General features: G+C 47.2%; 6 protein-coding genes across 6 annotated transcripts; 2 read left to right on the top strand and 4 right to left on the bottom strand.

Annotated features, from left to right (window-relative positions):
• Positions 1-962: 962 nt before the first annotated feature.
• On the bottom strand, positions 963-2,423 carry pex13 (peroxin PEX13; the record flags this gene model as incomplete). The annotated part of the gene is made up of 3 exons (XM_023234014.1): positions 963-1,726; positions 1,791-2,264; positions 2,369-2,423. 3 exons carry the CDS (start codon positions 2,421-2,423, stop codon positions 963-965), a joined length of 1,293 nt encoding a protein of 430 aa, XP_023089038.1.
• A 573-nt stretch (positions 2,424-2,996) lies between these two features.
• On the bottom strand, positions 2,997-4,924 carry AO090005000630 (ER oxidoreductin; the record flags this gene model as incomplete). Its single annotated transcript, XM_001817622.3, has 3 exons — positions 2,997-3,123; positions 3,181-4,748; positions 4,829-4,924. 3 exons carry the CDS (start codon positions 4,922-4,924, stop codon positions 2,997-2,999), a joined length of 1,791 nt encoding a protein of 596 aa, XP_001817674.1.
• Positions 4,925-7,247: 2,323 nt separating this feature from the next.
• AO090005000631 (uncharacterized protein) lies at positions 7,248-8,051 on the bottom strand (the record flags this gene model as incomplete). Its single annotated transcript, XM_001817623.3, has 2 exons — positions 7,248-7,367; positions 7,425-8,051. 2 exons carry the CDS (start codon positions 8,049-8,051, stop codon positions 7,248-7,250), a joined length of 747 nt encoding a protein of 248 aa, XP_001817675.1.
• Positions 8,052-11,416: 3,365 nt separating this feature from the next.
• AO090005000632 (DUF3807 domain-containing protein) lies at positions 11,417-12,390 on the top strand (the record flags this gene model as incomplete). The annotated part of the gene is made up of 4 exons (XM_023234013.1): positions 11,417-11,449; positions 11,505-11,985; positions 12,036-12,243; positions 12,345-12,390. The coding sequence occupies 4 exons, from the start codon at positions 11,417-11,419 to the stop codon at positions 12,388-12,390; spliced, it is 768 nt and encodes a 255-aa protein (XP_023089039.1).
• A 423-nt stretch (positions 12,391-12,813) lies between these two features.
• On the bottom strand, positions 12,814-14,346 carry AO090005000633 (putative MFS transporter; the record flags this gene model as incomplete). Its single annotated transcript, XM_023234012.1, has 4 exons — positions 12,814-13,019; positions 13,095-13,178; positions 13,235-14,146; positions 14,202-14,346. 4 exons carry the CDS (start codon positions 14,344-14,346, stop codon positions 12,814-12,816), a joined length of 1,347 nt encoding a protein of 448 aa, XP_023089040.1.
• A 3,549-nt stretch (positions 14,347-17,895) lies between these two features.
• Positions 17,896-18,500, top strand: AO090005000634 (neutral amino acid permease; the record flags this gene model as incomplete). The annotated part of the gene is made up of 3 exons (XM_023234010.1): positions 17,896-18,004; positions 18,030-18,271; positions 18,426-18,500. The coding sequence occupies 3 exons, from the start codon at positions 17,896-17,898 to the stop codon at positions 18,498-18,500; spliced, it is 426 nt and encodes a 141-aa protein (XP_023089041.1).
• Positions 18,501-19,786: the final 1,286 nt, after the last annotated feature.

Genomic DNA, 19,786 nt, shown 5'->3' with positions numbered 1-19,786 from the left:
AATAGAGCATAATTATATAACATACTTCAAACTTTTATATAGTAACCTACCCGTATCTACTCAACACTACTACACAGTACAAAGTATATACTATTCTTACTCATCGATCAACAAACATATAACTACCCATTGAAGAAAGAAAATCTTAATAATCGACATATACATAACTAACTAGCGCCATCACCCTCTAAGCTAATGAGCAGGAATATATTTAAAATTACACACCTACATACATACACATGTACATGCGTGCCTCCCCCACAACCGGTAAGCTAATGAATATCGTTTCGCCGCCACTACCTTATCAATCCAGGTAAATGGCCCAGGGGCATTGATGTTCAAATGTCACTCGGCTGAATGGTGTAGTTGTACGGCAGGGCAGTGGACGGGTTGTTTTGCCGGATGGAGAATAGAGTTGGGGGATGAACGGTGGTTCTTTTACGCTTTGATCGTTAGCTCTTAACTGGCAAATTGATAAGGAACGTGGAGTCGTGGAGATTGCCGGTATTGGTTAGTTCGAGGGATCATGACTCGGTTTTATTTCTTCTTGTTTTCTATCGTGGTTACTCATTGGTTTACATAGGCATGGTTTTCTTTACTTTGTGTAGATGTGTATGTGGCTTTGATCAACCGGTCAATTTTTGTCATTGACAACAAAAAGAAGAAATGGTAATCTGTACACGGTATGAAGTGATAAATAATATAAATAGTCATCTGGCCGCTGAAAACGTGGAACATGAGAGAAACGCAAGAAAGTAAAGGGAAACGTGAACTATGTGAAGGAATCCGTATACCTCTAAGCACCCAAACGCTTGAATATCCAGTAGTGAAGTAGTCATGAGGTCCCGCCCATTAGTAGTAAGATCCATGCTGCAAGGGAGTCAACCCGACATGACCTCCTGCTCGTGGACTAATGATAGAAGTAAGAAATAAAAGCATGGCATATCAAATCCGCTCAGGCATTACGAGTAGAAAGCACTTTTCTGGAAGCTTTCTGGAGAGATGTCGCCCATCTTTCCTTTGAGTTCAGGCTTCTTTTCGTTTGCCGGGATTTCGTCCGAGACGCGAGCTTGCATGCTGTTGGTACGGCTGCTTGCCTCGCCACCCGATGTGATCGCCTGCTGTTGTGGCTTCCGCTGGATAGTCTCTAGATATGGCCCGGGGAGATACCCGACGCGGCCGTCCCGGGCGCGGCATCGCCACCATTCCGATGCGTTGCCTGTGGGATCTGACTTGCTAAGAACAGCGACGATATCGCCCTTCTTCACGGCCAGATCAATTCCATTGGTCTCCTGGGTCTCAGGGGTGTAGTCGTACAAGACCCGACAGAAGTCAAGCTTCGAAGGATCCAATGGTGCCTGTTGTACGGGCTCGCCGTTTGGCCCGATCATGAGCTTTTGGCGTTCCTCTTGGGAGCGGGCGAGTGACTGGATGAGTTTACTCATCAGGTAAGGAAGTCCGAAAACAGCAAGGAGGAACATAATGAATGGCTTCTTCGATGGCTTAGGGGGGGCGGGAGAGCCGTCCGGAAGGGTAGCCGGCGAACTCCGACCGTGGATAAATGCCGCAAAGGCAGCGGGAGTCAGAGAAGTGGCATCCGCCGGAGGAGGGCGGCCAGTAATCTTAGCAATCAACGTCTTAAACCACCGAATCATAGTGTAGATTCCAAGGGCTGAACCCAAGGTAGTACGCAAATTCCCGAGCTGCTCTGCAACTGACACCATTGCTAGAAAGAGGCATTAGTAAATCGCAATTTTCACCGCCGGTTAAACTAGGTGACTGCAACATACCAAAGAATGAGCTATGGGTTGCCATATAGGTGCTCTCAAGCATCTGAGCGAATCCGCCGAATGCGCCCACAATACTTTCAATCATCTGAAACGTGGCTTGTGTGCTTTGACTGAAGGAATTGGTCAAGCTGTTGGGGTCATTGGGATCACCAGGCATGCCGCCGTACATCCCACCCATGCCACCCATTCCACCGTACATGCCGCCATAACCTCCATACCCTCCGTACATTGACCCCATGGAGCCAAAGCGGGAATATGGCGAGGAGTATGAGCCATAGCCACCGTACCCTCCATATGGGCTAGCTCCAAGCCGGGAGGCACCATATGGCGAATAGTTCGACGCGGTGCGATTTACAACGGTATTTAGCGAATTAGGACGAGAGGGAAGGTCGGGGGCGGCAGATGTTGTTGAGGCGGTTGTAGATGTGGTCGCGGCTGGTGCCGCGGCTGTGGCAGTCATCGCAGAAGAGGCGACTGAGCCGCCAGTAGGTGATGCTGATAATGCGTTTCCTAGTAAAATATCGTGTGAGTAAAGGTCAAAAAAACGATGATAGATCGACAAGTTAACAATGACTTACCACCCGCTGTGGCACCCGCTCTCTCCCAAGGCTTGGGTGGCGAAACCGATGCCATATGTGTGTCGAAGATGATCAATCAGCAGCCTGGCATCGAGATCGACCCAAGCGGAGACAGTAAGCAGGGCTCTTCGTGCTAATGGTGAGGTATATAGCGAAAGCTTAGAGATGGGGAAAGGGGAAGAGTAGAGGAGAGTGAATGGTGTGGAGATGGAAACGATGGGGTCTGAGAGCGGTGGAGGCGCAAAGGAGGAGAAATCGAAAAGTCCGGTGGTGCATGTGCCCGGAAATACCGAGGCTCTACCGGAAGGCTTGCCGACGGAGAACTCCGAGCGAATTCCGAAAGTTTGGTGATTCATATGATTACGTTGATACGAGGTTCTAGAAAACCGAGAGGAACATTAATATTCAAAAGAGATTCATTCATCCAAGCCTGGACTCTCGGTGAACAAGACTTAACATCCAAAGCTGCTCACACACCCGTATGATATACACCCTAAACGCCAAAGATGTGTATCCGCTGGTTGTTGACAACGCCTAAGAAACGCCAATGAAGAGATCCTCTGTTATTGTACAGTTAAATGATCCACAAACATGATCACCAAATGTATATGCTGCAAAACACCCCTGATCATAGCTCATCGCGGCTCTCCATCCCCGGCTCCGATGGCCGTCTGATCCTCCACATCCGTGGCGGCACAGGAAGTCCTAGCCAATAACTCCACAGTCGGTTGAACTCTAGAACAATAATTTCAAATCTGTGTGGAATAACCATTAGTACTCGGGCGTTTTAATGCACGTCATTGATAACTTACAGAGTCTTGGGAATATTGGCCCAGCTTCTCAGGACGTAGAAGAATGTATTCCAAAAAACCTCAAACTCGGCACGGAGCTCGTCTAAGAAGCCGTCATTCTCACCTCGTGGCGCCCGCTCCCATGGTAGTTTTTCAGTGAGATACTGAAAATCATCTTCATCATCTTCATAGTAGAAAGTCGTACCACCATCCTTGACAAGACGTCTTGTTGTCTTGCCATCAGGGTTCTTTACGGACGACACGTCGGCTGGAATTGTAAGAGTCTCTCCATCTTGCACATCCATAGCACGATGGAAGCTCTTAACAGCCGCCACACTGTGAGAGATGCGACCTAGAGTGTTGATCAAAGCCACAAGTTCTGTCCTGCGCAAAGGAGGGTTTTCTCCATTCTTGGTCTCATCGTACTCAAACAGGACCTTCAAGGCGGTGCCGTATCCGTTGACCTGCAGTTTTCCCCATAATCGGCACTTATCGCACCCAACACAGTCCATCAAGCGGCTCACGTTTCTGAACCGGTTGCGGAAGTCTTCCTTCAGGCCGATGGCACTTGGATCCTGGAACATCAAGTTCTCATCGAAAATTTGTGGCCGGTTTGCGAGAGCCGAAGTCAAGAGAGACACCTTCTCCTTAGTGTCTGCATCCTGGGCGGGATCGCTGGTGCAATATGTGTAGCTCTCCAGGTGCTTCCGTAATTTCGCGACAGCGCGGGACACCAAGGCATAGTTGAAGTACAAGTTCGAGATGCGCTCCGGGTGGTCATGCAATCTTTCCTTGAAGCATTGCAAGTTCGGGTTCCATTGGCCGGTGGTCTGGTTGAAATAGTCCCAGCAAAGGTGGGTCGAAATAGACGCATGCATACCGCTGATGACCCGGTGGAAGACTCGCTTCTCGAGGCATTCATTGTCCAGCGGTAATCCCTCTGTGCGCTTCAGCTCCTTCTGGAGGACATTACGCAAGTCATTGGCAGCCTGAAGCTCTCCAAATTGAGGATTCGCAGACAGTTCCAATTGTTCTGGTGTTGACTTCAAGAAGCAGTTCTCACGGTAAATTGCATTCCACACCTGGTGGGCTCCCATTCCTGCATATCCCGTGAATCGCTCCGGGTTATCGAGCAGACTGACATAGTCGCCTTTGGCGCTCGCCCCTTCGTCCTCCGGAACGCAATAGTCTCGCTGATCGCACTCATCATCGTACTCGACCACACAGCTTTCTCCGACATCTTCTCCTAGCATGCCCTGGAGTGGACGATCGCCAGGCCGCTCCTTCCGGACCCCGGGCCCAGGATGGCCAGCTTTCGGACCCTCGAGTTTACTTAGCTCCTCTGCACGCCATGGTAGCGGGATATCCTCTTCTGCCTCGATGGTTGTAACGGAGCATGCAATGTTTCCACACATGCTATTCTCGTCTGACCAAAAGGGGCAGACTTTGTTGAAGAGATTGAGCCGATAGTATGAGAAGAAGTCGGTATCTTGGGTTATGGTTTGGAGGAGAGGGTAGACTTTGTCGTTCAACGAATCAATGCTGTTGTAGGAGACGCAAGCGTCGGAGACCGTGGCTTTAGGGTCGATCTAGGCAGAACATAGATTAGCAAATGGGCTCAATAAGGGAAGAGTAAATCCAATTTCTCTATATATGAGGTGTAACTCACGGCGCATGTATTCTGGTCATGGTGTTGAGACTCGGCATTGGTGAGCCTCAAGAAGGCAAACACAGCCAAATAAAATACTTTGGCTGCGGAAGGCATTTTTTTTATCGGGAGAACAACGTGCAAGGAAACGATTGTAATGGATGTGTAGATGTGTAGAAACTTAGTGTCTATCGGTTGTGTAAATCCGTTGACCCTTCACATGAAAAACACAAGCAGTGGGCCTAGAAATTGTCAATCAGATCAAGGGTCTAAACAAACTCATGATCTTCTGTCAATAATGATCCACTGCTGTATGTATGTATGTATGTATGTATGTATATCGGGGTTTATAAGAACGAAAAAATTAAAAAGACGCAACAAAATCCAATGCGACCGAGAAAATCATAAAAAAGAGAATGAGCGGATTGGGCGAGTTATGAAGGAGTAGAGCGAGAGAAGTTGACAAGCTGTCCTTGGTGGCGGAGTTGCATGACAGTAATCGGATGATTATCAATAGTCCTCCTTCAATAACCTCCGCCAAGCCTTTTCCGAAGCAGTTCCATTCGCTAGCGCCCCATCTATGTTTTTCTATAGTCCTCAACTTTTTGTTGAAACAAAGAAGGCTGTTTCAGGTTATATGAAACAATAACAACAAGGATGATCTTGTTATAATCAGGGCAATAACAAGTGAGAAAAATGAAAGATGAATATCATGAAACACCCCTCTAAAAGATATATGACTAAGCATCGCTAATGGGAGACTTCAAGTTTGTAAGTACTGTGAACAATGCTGTAAGGATAGAGTTATCATAATGCAGTAGGTATACAGGGGACCCCAGTGCTGAACAAGATCAAATAACAACCTGGGCAGCAACAAACTAACGTAGTATTTAGACTACAAATTATGTATGCCCTGCAAGTGACACCACACTAAAAAAATATATTATAAGACCCATCTGAATCACAGAACCCTTAAATCCTGGAGAAATCTCCCATGCTCAGCAAATGGCGTGACACCTTTCCCCCGGCGGTAATGAATGGAACCCTGACTGATTCTCCTAGCCTTAGTGTCATTTTAAAAGACCCTGGTTGCGCCAAGCACGCGCGTGTACAGTTTTCCCCAGACCCAACAATCTTGGCATCTCGTGGAGACCATCCAGCCCTAAGGGCTAGAGCTCAATCCATTTGTATTGAACTGAAGGCATACTCATGGCTTTACATTCCATGTATCCGTAAGCGATTTGGCTTATAGAAAATAGAGCTTACTGTTACTCCAGGGCGGATTTAATTATCAAGTCATGCACAATACTATAGGTGCCTGAATTGGGTACAAGTTTTTCTCTTGGGTGCTTTTCTTTTCTTTTCTTTTCATATTTCGTTTTCGATTCACCAAACCCCGAAGAAAACTAAACACGACTGAAAAAAAGACAAATCCGATTGACTTAAGGTTTTCCATTTTGGAGAGCAATAATTAAGGTTGGGCATGCCCATCATATACCCAAGCTACTAATATATTAGCGTACATGCAAGGGCGAGCTGGAGCATGGAGTGGTATCTGCTAGATGCACACATACCATACCGCATTCTCGCACTTCTCGCTTAACCGCTTCCTTCAATTTACTTTCCCCCTCCTCATTACGTATCATATTTCTTGGTTGCCTTCAGCGAACAGCTACTAGTAGAGATCGTCCATACTTATACTTTGTGATTGGTATTGATACAAGTCATGTCAAGATTAGGACGTACCACCAGTTAGGACTTTTCACTGTCCTGGATGATTTTGCAAGTACGTGGCTAATTTTTTCCCGTTCAATAAATAAAATACACCTCATTTGCATGACTCGATCATAAAATGCAAATTACTCATTTCGTGTGTGTACGCCTGCATCAAAGGAACAAATGAATAGAACTAAGATTTTTACGTTACTACGGGAAAGAGGTTACTACTGGCAATGTAATGTTTGTAAAGTGTCCCTCTATCGGATTCATAGTCAAACCCGAGAGGAAGAAGTAAGTTCATTCAATTGCACTCAATCGGACTTTGTGATGTTGCATCCGAGAGGCAGGAACAAGTCCAGTTGGTTCTCTGATGGGCAGTGGATACAGGAATAGTTACAAACAACATTAAACATGCCCAATCATGACCATGATCAAGCTCAACGGCCATAGGAGGAAGCGCGTTGGAATCTTGACGGACATTTAAAAGTACAGAAAGCCGAACAACATGAAAGATAATCAATCCATGACTCCATGCCCAAAACTCCGAACAAATCCATGTATCAACCCATTCCATGGTCAGCATGATGCTGAAGTACATGAAAACAATACAAAACATGAGGTATCACATTGTGTTGTCAAATCCCTGACATCTCAGCCCTTTATATCAACCTTTTATATACTCCTTAAATAACCATTTGGAAACGGAGAGTCGAATTCGAGTTTACTGGGTACTCCTGCGGTTTCGGCGACGCAGGCTCAGTACCCTTCTGAGGGAGGCGAATGGCTTTGGAAGCGGCGTGTTGTAGAAAGGGTCATTCTTAAAGTCTTCTTCGGTGAATTTCTGTCAAAGAGTTTAATGCTTTGCCGTGTCAAGGATGACACAAGAGTGGGTACTTACCAAGCCGGGGCAGCGCATAAAGTTACCATAGTCGTTCATCATATTGGTACCCTCCTCGTAGTTGTAAGTTTGTCCTTCCCTATCCGTAGTACCAGGTGGATAGAAAGCCACCCCATCGAGAGGACGATGGCTGTTAATGCTGTCTTTGATCTTATCCTCTGGGGTGGCCTTCAAAGCTTCCTCATTCGTTCTTTTGACGGCTTCAATTGGGCTCAACTTGCTGTCGAAATTTCTTTCCGGGTAAACTGCATCGTATGGTCCTTCATGGTGATACTGAAAAAAGCTAGCACTGTCCAGGCGGTCGATGACGTCAGGATTAACGAGTTGACTGTCTCGGGAGTACCTCATTGTGCGTCGTGGGCCGCGAGAATGACGACGGGAGTGATTGTTGTAGTGACTGGTGCACTCGCGTTTCTTCTTTGGCTCGACGGGGAGGTGCTCGAGATATCCGTCAAAGTAGATAGAAGGGATAGACGAGGATCGCTGGCGTCGGAGTGACTGGCGGCTTGGTGAAGATGAGAGGAAACGGCAGCAGGAGCTGTTCATGTTCAGATCCGAATCCAGCTGGTGGTGAGAAGGGTAGGGCGAGTAGGGTGTCATATAGACGGCTTCTCCGGTGGAGACCATATTGTTGAATAGACGGTGAAGGTGTCGTAGAATAAATTTGAGACCTGTCCTCTGACAGCTCAGATGGCTGGATATAGTTGAATAGATGTATGCAGGTAGGCGATAGCACACGGACGCTATTGTGATAGTGCGTTTAATGTCACGATCTGATGTGGGGCTAGTATCGAAAGTAGAAAATCGTAGTTCAAAGGCGCTCGAACTGTTGATATTGTGGTCTTCTGGTGTGAAATCTTTGACAAAGATGAAAGTAGAGATAGATAGTAAGAGGATGAGGAAGAATACTCCTGACAGATAGCAATAATTTAAAGAAGAGTCATCACTGCCCCCGGTGGCCGAGAGTGACGTGACGACTTGCGTATGATGATCCCGCAGGGTCCGGGGGTGGGCTTATCGATAACAGTGGCACGTCAGCCTTGTATAGGCTTAGCGGCTTCGCCACATCGAGCTTAGCGTAAGGATCTGTCCGGAAGACTAGGCCCTTTTGGTTACATTCAACTGGCCTCGATGATGAAAAGATGAGAGTCTAGATGGTTGACCTCAGAGATTTAGCGGAATTCTTACAGCCCAAGGTTGTCTTCCACGGATTCATAAAGTTTTCTCTTTCTGAGAAAAGGCACTGAAACCTTACGAGCAGTCAGCACCAACCAACGGTTCCCTTCAGCATCTGACTGGGCTGAATGACTAAAGTGGACCGCAGATCACTGCTGACCAATATCTAAAGTCACGTCATAACTGATCTCACAGTTTCCACCTGATGGGGCGTATGTTTTCCTCCTATCCGACCATTACCCGAAGTATCTATATCAAAGAGCTCCTAGTTCATTATCTCGACAAAGGAAGAATTGATTCGAATTCTAAGTTCATCATTAGTACGCTCATAGCGTCCGTGCTGATGGTATTAGAAGGACTAGGGTTGTGTAGCTTTGCTAGTCCAGGTACTACTCTATGATGTCGTACTAAGCGAGAGGTCTAGAAGAACCGTGGAATTTGCTTCCATGACGTTTACTGAGTTAGTCACCTCGCACGACCCACCGGTTCTTAATAAAATTCAAGGGACCAATTTTACATTCTGGACCATTCACTTAACGTCCATTCTACCATCTGGACCAGACGCGAAGTTCCAGAACATATGTATACAAAATTCGGCATTGAAACACTGCTGGAAGCGCTAAGGCTCCTGCTTAGTCAACTAAGACGAGATCTGGTAAAATTAAATAAGAAATTGAGAAACTAAATTTAGGCATTATTATCCGAGTCACGAGACCAGTTTCACTTGTACTTTCGATTTACGGTCATCATCACGAGTATTTAAGTTTTCTGACTTGAAGGATATATAGAACTGGCCTGTAATGTGAGTACACGACACGAGAGGATTCAGAAAGCTTCGGGGTCCGAGTAGTATGGGAGCACTGGCTATTGTTTTCAACTATTTCTCTCGTCGAATAATTTTATGAGTCAAGTTACGATATAGCGAGCAGCCGGAGACGCAAGACGCTGCTCATGTAGTAGCAGGCTAGTTCAAATCCCGATATCAATAAGTTGAACGGAGCAATAATTAACTATTGCTGGTGCATGGTTAAGATGCATATACGAAATCATCTATTGTCAATGTCTCATTGGGTAAAGCAAGCCGCAAGCTTGGCGCCCCAGAATACTGAAAGTTACCCACACTTTCTTGGCTTGTGCGTTGAATAACAAAACATTTCTTCCCAAGGAAACACCCATCACCTGATGGCGTTGGTGCAATATTCGGATTCAGAGTCCGAGGAAGATACTTCACACAGTGAAAGTTCCCCAAGACCAGCCAAGAGACTGCGGCAAGAAAGCACTGCCACGCCGGTCTCATCCCTCCCTCCGCTACCGAAAACCTTTCATGATCTATATGCATCGAGCACTCGTATTAGTGTAAAAGATGATCCAAGCCTCCATGGGGGCCGTAAGAGGGCCATTCCGCACGTTGAAGGAAACTGGCCGACTCATATCTATCTAGAGTGTAGGGTTACAATCTCTGCTGCTACTCCTGATTGGTGAGCTAACTTGAGCAGGGTATCCGTCAAAAGGAGAGCTTTCCACGTTAAGCAATGTTATTGCGCAGATTGAGGGAAAGCTTAGAAAGAGTAAAGTAAAACTCAATAGCTTGCTGCGAAGTGATCTTGGCGCACAACTCCCACTGCACATCAGCCTTTCAAGGCCGGTAGTTCTTCGGACTGAGCAGCGGCAATCATTTTTGGACACCTTTAAATCCGCTATTGAAGACTCAAACATACGAGCGTAAGTTGGTTGCCTTTTCCCCCTTGCAGGATAAAAAAATTTGACATAACACAAGGTTCAATGCTACAACGGAAGGTTTATACTGTGTGTCCAATCATGAAAAGACACGGTGGTTTTATGTCCTGCGAGTGAAAAAGCCAGAAAATGACGCCCTCAACCGCCTTCTGAAACTCTCAAATCGATCGCTAGCTTTTTTCAACCAGCCACCGCTCTATGAGGCTTCACCGCATATCTTGACTGCAGATGCAGGCTTGAGCTCTCCTATGAAATGGCAGCGAGGTGGTTCTGCAGACTATTCTCACTGCTTTCACATCTCTTTGGCTTGGAGCTTGACAGAACCCTCTCCCGATGAAAGGGATCAGATCGCTAATATAAAACTTCGAGAACTTAGTGATTTGAGCGTCTACTTTGACTGCGTGAAGGCGAAAATTGGCAACAATATAACGAGCATGCCGCTTGCTTGTCTGCTGGGGTAATTAGTTAGAAAAGAACGGAGATTTTATTTCTGCCGTGACATGTGAACATAATTGATCGACGCCTTGCATTAACACTGACAGTGCAGCTCCTGGAGGAACAGCTGCGGGATCAGCTGACTAGTCATTAGTCACTGTATTCAAATATTTCCCAGTTATCCAGGCGCTCATAATTAATATTAGACTCATGGGGATTCAGGGATGCTCTCCGAGGATCCAAGTTCATGCGAGAAGTATATAGGTAGGTCTCGAAAATGCATTATTCTGCCCATCGCACATTCAGGAATCTCGTCATGAAGGTAGGATCATCGAGCTACAAGATTTCTAGCTGTAATAGTTTCAATTCGCTTTTCTTAGGACCTTTTAATGTTAGACATCATTTCAATGGAATCTCTGCAGAGGGAAAATGTACGAGATATATGTGGATGCCTCAGGATACATAAATACGGGAAAGACGTAAGATTACAGACCTTGGTTGTCGCGCCAAGAGACGCGTCCTTTTGATTTCCTCCCGTCCTCAATTCGCGGAAGTTTACAACCTGCTCTCACGTCGATCAGTATACTGTATTCACGCATGACTTGGATCGTGTGAGTAGGTTTGTATTTCAAATAATAATCAAAATGTCTACACCGCACATCCCACCTGTAACGATAGTGAGTTTTGTCCTATATTGTCGTTAGCCCATCTCACTGACCCCCTTCGCTGTAGGAAGACCTACAAGCATTTCAAGCTAAACACTTTCCCGGAAGTACTCGGTCCCTTGTATCTGAGTATACCTACAATGAAAATGTAACGGACGAGCTGGCAGTCGATGACGACGGCCTTGGATACTACCCCGATGGTGTGAAGCGCACCCTGACGGACGAGCAGATCGAAATATTCAGACATAGTGAGATACACTCACTTATGCGCGAAAGACTACTTAAAGAAGAGGAGGAGGTGTATCAGAAAGCTGCTGAAATCAATGAGATTAAGGATAATCAAGCAGATGACAAAGACACTTCTGCAAAGCGCTCTGGTGTCGTTGGTGAAACTGATCAATCGACAGGCGAGGATCAACAAGCGAGAACTCTGCAGTCTGATACCAGGCAGTCCGTGGCCAGGAACCGAACCGTAGATAATAGTTCGGACCCTACGCTGGACTATGATGAAGACGCTTCTGAAGATACCTGCAAGCCTGCTCCATCAGGTTATAATTCTCATATAGCTGGTCGCAGGATCATTTCGTATGAAGATTAGCTGCCGGATTCTTCGACGAAAATACGAAATGGAGCTATGATGAACTTTTGGCATTATCTAAACCCGCTATTACTCGACTACGGTCGGGTCTTCTGAAAGCCTATATAGTGTTCCGTGAGTCTCCTCCCCTTGACCCTGGTTCTTCAGCTATGATGAAACTCTTCGTATCAGTCATCCTTAGTCGGATCGCCATACCATCTGCGGATGTGTAAGGCTATGACGACTTAATCTTCTCTCTGAGCTATTTCTCACTAAATTATGAATGTTATCAAAGCGGAGGCTATAATGCTAATTGTTCATGTGAGGCAGGGCTCGGTTGCGTACGGTTCGAGACATTGCACGGCAAATGTACTAGCTTATACGTAACTACAAGTTTGTATCGGTGCCCGAGCGACGTGGGATCATCGCCTTAGATATCTATCGTGCGTCTTGACACAGTGAACCGTTGAGGTTGAGTATACCTGGTCATGATCCTCAAACACTCTAATGGCTTCGCTACGCATATTGACATGGGATATCAACTTCACTGCGAATCGCTCGGCGGTATGAGGTAAATTCAATCCTCGAGGAATCAACTACCACTGCGGTGACGGAAACATGTTCCGTTACTTCAGTAGCCCTGGTCCTTCTTCATGAACTTCTATTTCGTACGAGGTATAGAGTAATTCTGAACAACTTAGTCATAACAAAGCATTCTTTCAATGCAGCAATTTTGAAAGGGCACAATCCATATCGGAAAGTGTATCAACTATATCGACGAGAACGTCGCCTGCTTATCCTAGTTTATAAGTCGGGCGTTCTCATCGTCGTCGTCCTCGAGCCTTATGGTCCCCTGTTTCGGAATAAAAGCCCAGAATATACCGATACCGATAAGCAAGCCGACCATGATCGGTTGCAAGACTTGAACACCTGCTTTCGAGGCTATTGCGCCCGTCATGAAGGGGAAAGCGGCCGAGCCAGCTTGTCCTAGACTCGCAGTGAAGCCTAATCCAAAGGGTTAGCAAAGCGTAACTGAGCCTGTAAAATGTGCGAAAGAAAGCTGACGCTCGGTTAACATACCAATTGCCCCGACATGAAGCTCTTGGGGCACGATTTCAGTAAGAACATATAGTCCAACAGGGTAAAACGGTCCGATGAAGAAGCCTATTTGGATTGTCAGCATTCTACCAACTCCTGCTGCGAGTGTTCAAAATACTTACCCAAGAGGAAGACCGCGATAGCGTTTACAGGGATACTCGGGACGATCCAGAACACAAGCTGCATCGCCAGCGCCAGCACGAGATAAGCAAAGACCATTCGACGCTCACCGAATTTGTGTGTAATGTCCGCGAGAAGAACCCGGCCCACGGTAAAGCCAGTCCAAAACCCGGAGGCGATATAACCTACTTTCTTCGGGTCACCATGCCTTACTGAGATAATGAACTGAACAATCCATCCTATCCAGGTTAGCTGAAACTGGAAGACATATATACTCGGCTTATATTTCAGAATCGTACCTCCGGAAGCCACTTCCGCGCCGGCATAGAGGAAGAAGAATCCATTCAGGATCCACACCGACCGATTAGCTAGCGTAGCCTTCAATTCACTACCAGCGGTATCCTTGGCATTTCGCACATTAGGTCGGAAAAGACCTCGCCGGAATGTCCACGCGAGAAGCAAGATATTCACAACGCCCACACAGAACACGATCAAGTAGTAATGGTGCCATTCTGGCGTTCGCGAGGCGATTGTGTTAGCAATCAGTGGAGCAATGATAGTTCCCATCCCATAAACAGCATGAAGTATGCCCAGCCATCTATGAGCGTTCTTCACAGTGATAGTAAATGCGTTTGCCTGCGCATCCTGGAAAGCGACACCCATGCCCGTGAAAAAGAAGGCGGCCATGAAAAGAGGATAGGGCGGATGCCAGAACATGAGTGCATACCCGAGGCACTGAACCGTTGCGCCCAAGAGCAGCGTGCCCCCCGTTCCTAGCCTGGAGCAGACATGGATATTGGCAAAGCAAGCGCAGAGCCAGCCGGCAAAATTCACGAGATATATGAATGAGACTTGCAGCAAACCTATCTCGTAGGTTGGCTGGATGTAGGGTATCAGCACACCCGTGGCAGCGTCTACACTTGGTCAGTTCGGAGTTCCTAATTTGTCCAGATGATCAGAGATACGGACCATTCAGTCCAGCTACCATGACCGCGAAGTTTGTACTTATTATTCTGCCTATAACCTGGCGAGCGTCCTTCTGTTCATAGAAGGATGGCTCGGGATTCGAGCCTTCGCCATCCTGCGCGATATGGCCATTTTCCGTCTCGGCCATGGTTGTAAATTCTCACTACTGAGGTCGCAGAAGGAGGCGAGGCAAGAAGCAGATGATGCTTCAATATCTTTTAAGGTCGGACTCCCGAGCCACGATGGGTCTACACCAGGCTACGGCGACCCGGTCGCACGAATGACATGGTGGAGGGGTAGATTTACTATGAAGGTCCAAGCGAGCTGACTCAAGCCTTGGCGATGTGAGGGGCGGCCTTAATTTAGAGGGCTTAAACCTGCCTCAATCTGTATTCCCGGGCAAGGGTCTCATCCAGTTTGACTGAAGATATTGGCATCATGAATCTGAGCCAAAAACATCCCCGTTTAGTAGTTGAAATGTTGGACTACCCAATCGTAGCGTTGTCTGGGCTGGCCAATCGGTACCCTGCACGGACTCGGCCAAGTACCTACTGTCCGACCTTTGCTTTGCTTGCTTCCTCCCGCTCATTCCAAAGGAGATCCCGTACGCTCGGCAGGAATTTTGATCTCCCCTGAGGCTCAAATGTTAATCCTGAGGTCTGAAGGCTGAGCCTGTGAGACACTTCCACTCGAACGTGAGTACCAGCTTTGTCAAGCTTACGGGAAGGTGCCTTAAATAAGCTTATTCTTCGTACGTCGCAGACAGTAAAGACTCGGTTAAACTCATATCAGTTCGATTAGATCTCACAGACAATGACACGTGGAAGCCGGCACCGAGAATAGATCCCTGGATGAGCCCTGAACCGTGTCGAGGATTATGTCTGCGGCGTCACGGTCAAATGTCACTGTAAGGCACAATTTTCCAATCTACAGTTTTACTCTCCCATTGCCTCAAAGAGGGCGCACCCCTGAATTTATGACAATGCGAGATATGATCTTGCTTTTATCTATCAGTCTACGGAACACCTGTGGACCGAACATGAACACATTAACTGAAGCCATGACTAACAGAAACTTCCCCAGAAAAAGATAACCATTGCATCGAGATGGGGACCACTGAAATCCCCATTCGCCCGGGATTGTGATAAATCGCGCATCCATCACTGGGCGGCTACCCCGGACCCCAGAAAGCGAACAAGGAGCCGGATGTTTTCTGGTGGAAATACCCGCAATTCAATGAAAGCCGTGCCGGGGTCGAGGCGGTACACACCGCAACCGATCCACAGTCGGGCACTGCGGGAGAGCTTGTTCAAGATACCTCGGGATAACTATTTGCTAATGATTATTGCTTCGTCCATTCACGGGGATTCCATTAACTAATGACCGGGGAAAAGGCCCCATTGAGTAGTATCCGGGGCATTTTAGGCTGTCTTGGAGATGCAGCGGGGGTTGGTATATGGGGTTGAGCCGATCTGGGGTACGCGTTCCATGGAGAGACTGAGAACGTTTGGGATATCAATGGCTACGGTGAAGCCCAACTTTCGCTGATCAGGGTACTGTACAGAGGACATGCATATTCTGGCAGAATCTCAGGAATTTTCTTTCGGAACCGGGGTCATGTTTTCGTGTTCATGTGGAACCGTTCCGAGGCCGAGGGTAGCCGAGCAGTATATACGAGTACTTCACTTGGCTTAAACCTTGAGCTCACATCATGGCAGGTACCGACCGATTTTCTTTTTCTTTCTTTTTTGGTTTGTCGTTCTAGAAGAAGGTTGAGCAATTGAACTCAAAAATCGAACCTAGAAGCAAGTTTTGCTCTAGAGGAGACTTATTCTCAAACAATTAACCTCAACGAAGGCTGTACACTCGGTGGGTACCTGGGTGTGTTCTACCTAGAGCAGCGCAGGTGATGAGCTGCGTCTCTGTAGATAAGCATGTCGCATAAACTGCTGATAATGTTTGCTTAGTTTAAGTTTACGTTTTCATTTGTCAAGAGGTGTAGAACAGTTACATAGCCACACCCTTACCAAAGAGATCTGAACGATTAGCTTCGCACACGTTGACATAACGGAGGGATTATGTCACGGTGCTCATGCAGTGACGGCAGATCTGCATATATACTACTTGAGTACAAATGATTGGATGCAATGCGGACATTAAGGGACCGTCCGCATTCGTCCACGACGCCATGTCGAAGCTTATCCCGCTCGGGGCGGAATTAAACTGTCTGTTGAGAGCATGGAGAACAAGTGGACGTCAGAGGAACGTCAATTACGATCTCTACATGTATCTATCTTGAGATACTTGGATCGATTTCTCAGTCTCCCTTGCATCAAACAACTGACAACGTGTTCAATATGCATCAGTGGCTATCAGCAACTACCTCGCTCCGTCTTTCTCCAGATCCACACCAGAGTGTGACTGTGGGCCTCCAAGAGCCCAGATTTGGCACTGGCAATTTTTATTACATCGCATATTCATGATTCGTTCTGGTCAGCCAGCGACCCACTGAAACCAAGCGATCCTCGCCACTGGTGACAGGTGAGCTGAGACAGGCTATTACGCTGGTGGAGACTGGGGTTAGTGCAAGTCTATGGGGTTGGTATGGCTCGTTCTTGATTCGAAACAGATAAGCTCGGAAGCCAAAGATAGGTTGAACAGTGAGATTTACTGCCTTAGTGTTCCCCTTTCTTCCGACCCCCATCTGCCAATTTCCTCATCAGGCAGCTCTTCTGCTCGCCCTCACCTTCTGAGTTTCCCCATATATCTGAGCGGGGAATCCCTTCTCTCTCTTTCTTTTCTTGCCCTCACGCAAGCTCCACTTGCTATATTTCCTTTTTAGTGAACTTATTCATTCCTTGCATAGCAGAGAGGTGGTCATTATGAGTCCTCCTCAGATTGTCTCATTATCTCCTGCTACGAACCGTGTGGAGCAGGTTGAGCAGCAGGAGAAGCATATGCCTGCCGACCAGGGATCATTCAACATAGACGAGAAGAAAGAAGAGATACCCCCATATATGCAAGATGCCTTCGGTGACGAGGAGTTTGCCGAAGTCAAGTACAAGGTTCTGAAGTGGTGGTGTGTACTGGGGAACCTCAACGACTGCTGAGCAATATCTCTGACAATTAATCGTTCCCATAGGCAATGCGGTTTGCTCATGGTGGCCGAGACAGTGTCTTTGGGCGTCCTTTCCTTACCAGCGGCCGTTGCTGGCTTAGGTTTAGTCCCGTACGCACACTCATGGAGACGATGTTACATTGACTGATCTTATATCGACAGCGCTATCATCATCCTGATTTTCTTTGGAGCCCTGGCTACATACACTGGCTACGTGATTGGACAATTCAAATGGAAATACCCTCACATCTCGAACATGGCTGATGCGGGTGAGGTGCTTGCGGGTAAATTTGGGCGTGAATTACTCGGGATTACACAGACATTGTTCCTAGTATTCATCATGGCCAGCCATATACTCACGTTCGCCATTGCTATGAATACCCTCACTGAACATGGTACCTGCTCCATTGTCTTTGGTGTGGTAGGAGCGGTGGTGTCCTTTGTGCTGTCCTTGCCTCGGACGCTGGCCAAGATGTCCTGGCTATCGCTTGTTTGTAAGCGACCCTGAATAGTACTTCTCAGAGAAAATACTAACAAGGAACAGCATTCATCAGTATTCTGTCAGCTGTTATCATCACCATGATCGGTGTTGGCATCTTAGCTCCCGGAGCGGGGAGCATGCAGGTTACGGTTAAGACTGACCTGGTCCACGGGTTCACGTCTGTTACAAACATTGTTTTTGCTTTCGGTGCGTGATCATTTACTTTGGCTAGATTGGCAATCTCTTCTGACCAAATCAGCTGGACATGCCGCCTTCTTCGGATTTGCCGCCGAGTTGAAGGACCCGCGGGACTTCCCCAAGGCTCTCTGTCTTTTACAGAGCATCGACATCTCCCTATACATCATTGCAGCCGTGGTCATCTACCGCTACGCTGGTGTTGACGTCGCCTCCCCTGCCCTGGGGTCAGCAAGCCCTGTCGTCTCGAAAGTTGCCTACGGCATTGCTTTGCCAACTGTAAGTCACAGCTCTAGCAAGCCGAATAAAATGACTAATAAATCCAGATCATCATCGCTGGTGTCATCAACGGCCACATCGCCTTCAAATACATCTATATCCGTATCTTCCGTGGTACTGACCGCATGCATAAGCGTGACTGGGTCGCCGTCAGCTCCTGGGTCGGTATTGCCGCGAGTCTGTGGGTCCTTGCCTGGATCATCGCCGAAGCTATTCCTGTCTTCAGTAACCTTCTCGGCTTGATTGTATGTGTACTCTATTCTCAAGCTCATCGGCCATCGTTCATACATTAACAGCAATAACAGACTGCCCTTTTCGCTAGCTGGTTCACATTCGGCTTGAGCGGAATGTTCTGGCTGCACATGAACAAAGGTCTCTGGTTCTCCTCTCCAAAGAAAATCCTTCTTACCTTCGTGAACCTGATGGCTATTGTTGTCGCTGCCACACTTGTGAGTTTGCTATCTATCCTATTCAACCCCGTACCCTATCTCGACAGGTCAGTAGCTCATGAATATACAGTGTGGCCTCGGTCTTTATGTTTCCGGTAAAGCTATTCATGACGACCCGAGCAGTGCAAGTTTCTCGTGCGCGAATAATGCGTAAAGCTTCGGGGTTGGGGGCTTGACTTGTTTTTATGCGATACAGCGTGCGTATATATACGGTGGACATGGGATTAGGATCAATGGCGTTTGTGACTATGTGATGGTATGACTATTGTATATATGCACCTATACATACCTGATTTTTTAGAACGACTGCAGCTTTCCTCATCTAGATACTGCCGCTTCTTCAGTAAAGGGACTCATGAACTTTCTCGGTGAGTATTCCGGATAGATAATAGATCACCGCTCCCTGAACCCCTCCCCCACCCTTGCATGCCCTCAAGGACATGTCTGAAGTGGACAGCTGGGGAGCCATGGTGGGTGCAATTAATGAGTCCGAAGCCACGTGTCGCGATTTCATCCAAGTCATGGAAGAGCACAGGAACCAACTTCATGACGTACGGAAGGGTACGAAGCAGATATACGGCGCACTGCTGGAACAGAATATGAAAGAAAAAAGACCTCCCGCTACGAGGATCACAAGGACCGAAATCAAGAGCGAATCGAGGGCACGTGTGAATGGTCCACGACCCATCCGCTGTAGCCTGTTGGAAACATTCACTGCCATTGATCGAGTCCAACCGAATTATTCTGGAAACCTGCATGTCGTATTTGTTACTTAGTACGTTCGAACATGATTTGGAACAGGCCGGGCACAAACAGAAAAAGGGCATCGATGAAAGAGACGAGCTCGCTTTTCTTCGTTACTCAGCGAAGAACTGGGCCATCCATTTTCGTAATGCCGCTATGCAGAAGGAATCACAGCTCTTGCCGCTTGCTCGAGAAATATGCAAGCCAGAATCGCAGCGTCTCCAGGCGTGGCTCAAAACATGTTGGGAGAAGGAGGACTTCAAGGCAGGCTTCTCACTAAAATCAAAGCCGTAGACCTGGATGCTAAAGACCTGTTCTATGG

This window comes from Aspergillus oryzae, chromosome 1, assembly GCF_000184455.2.
Source record: "Aspergillus oryzae RIB40 DNA, chromosome 1".
NCBI lineage: Eukaryota > Fungi > Ascomycota > Eurotiomycetes > Eurotiales > Aspergillaceae > Aspergillus > Aspergillus oryzae.
Note: the sequence above shows the minus strand (reverse complement) of the source record. Positions and strands in the feature narration are given on the sequence as shown.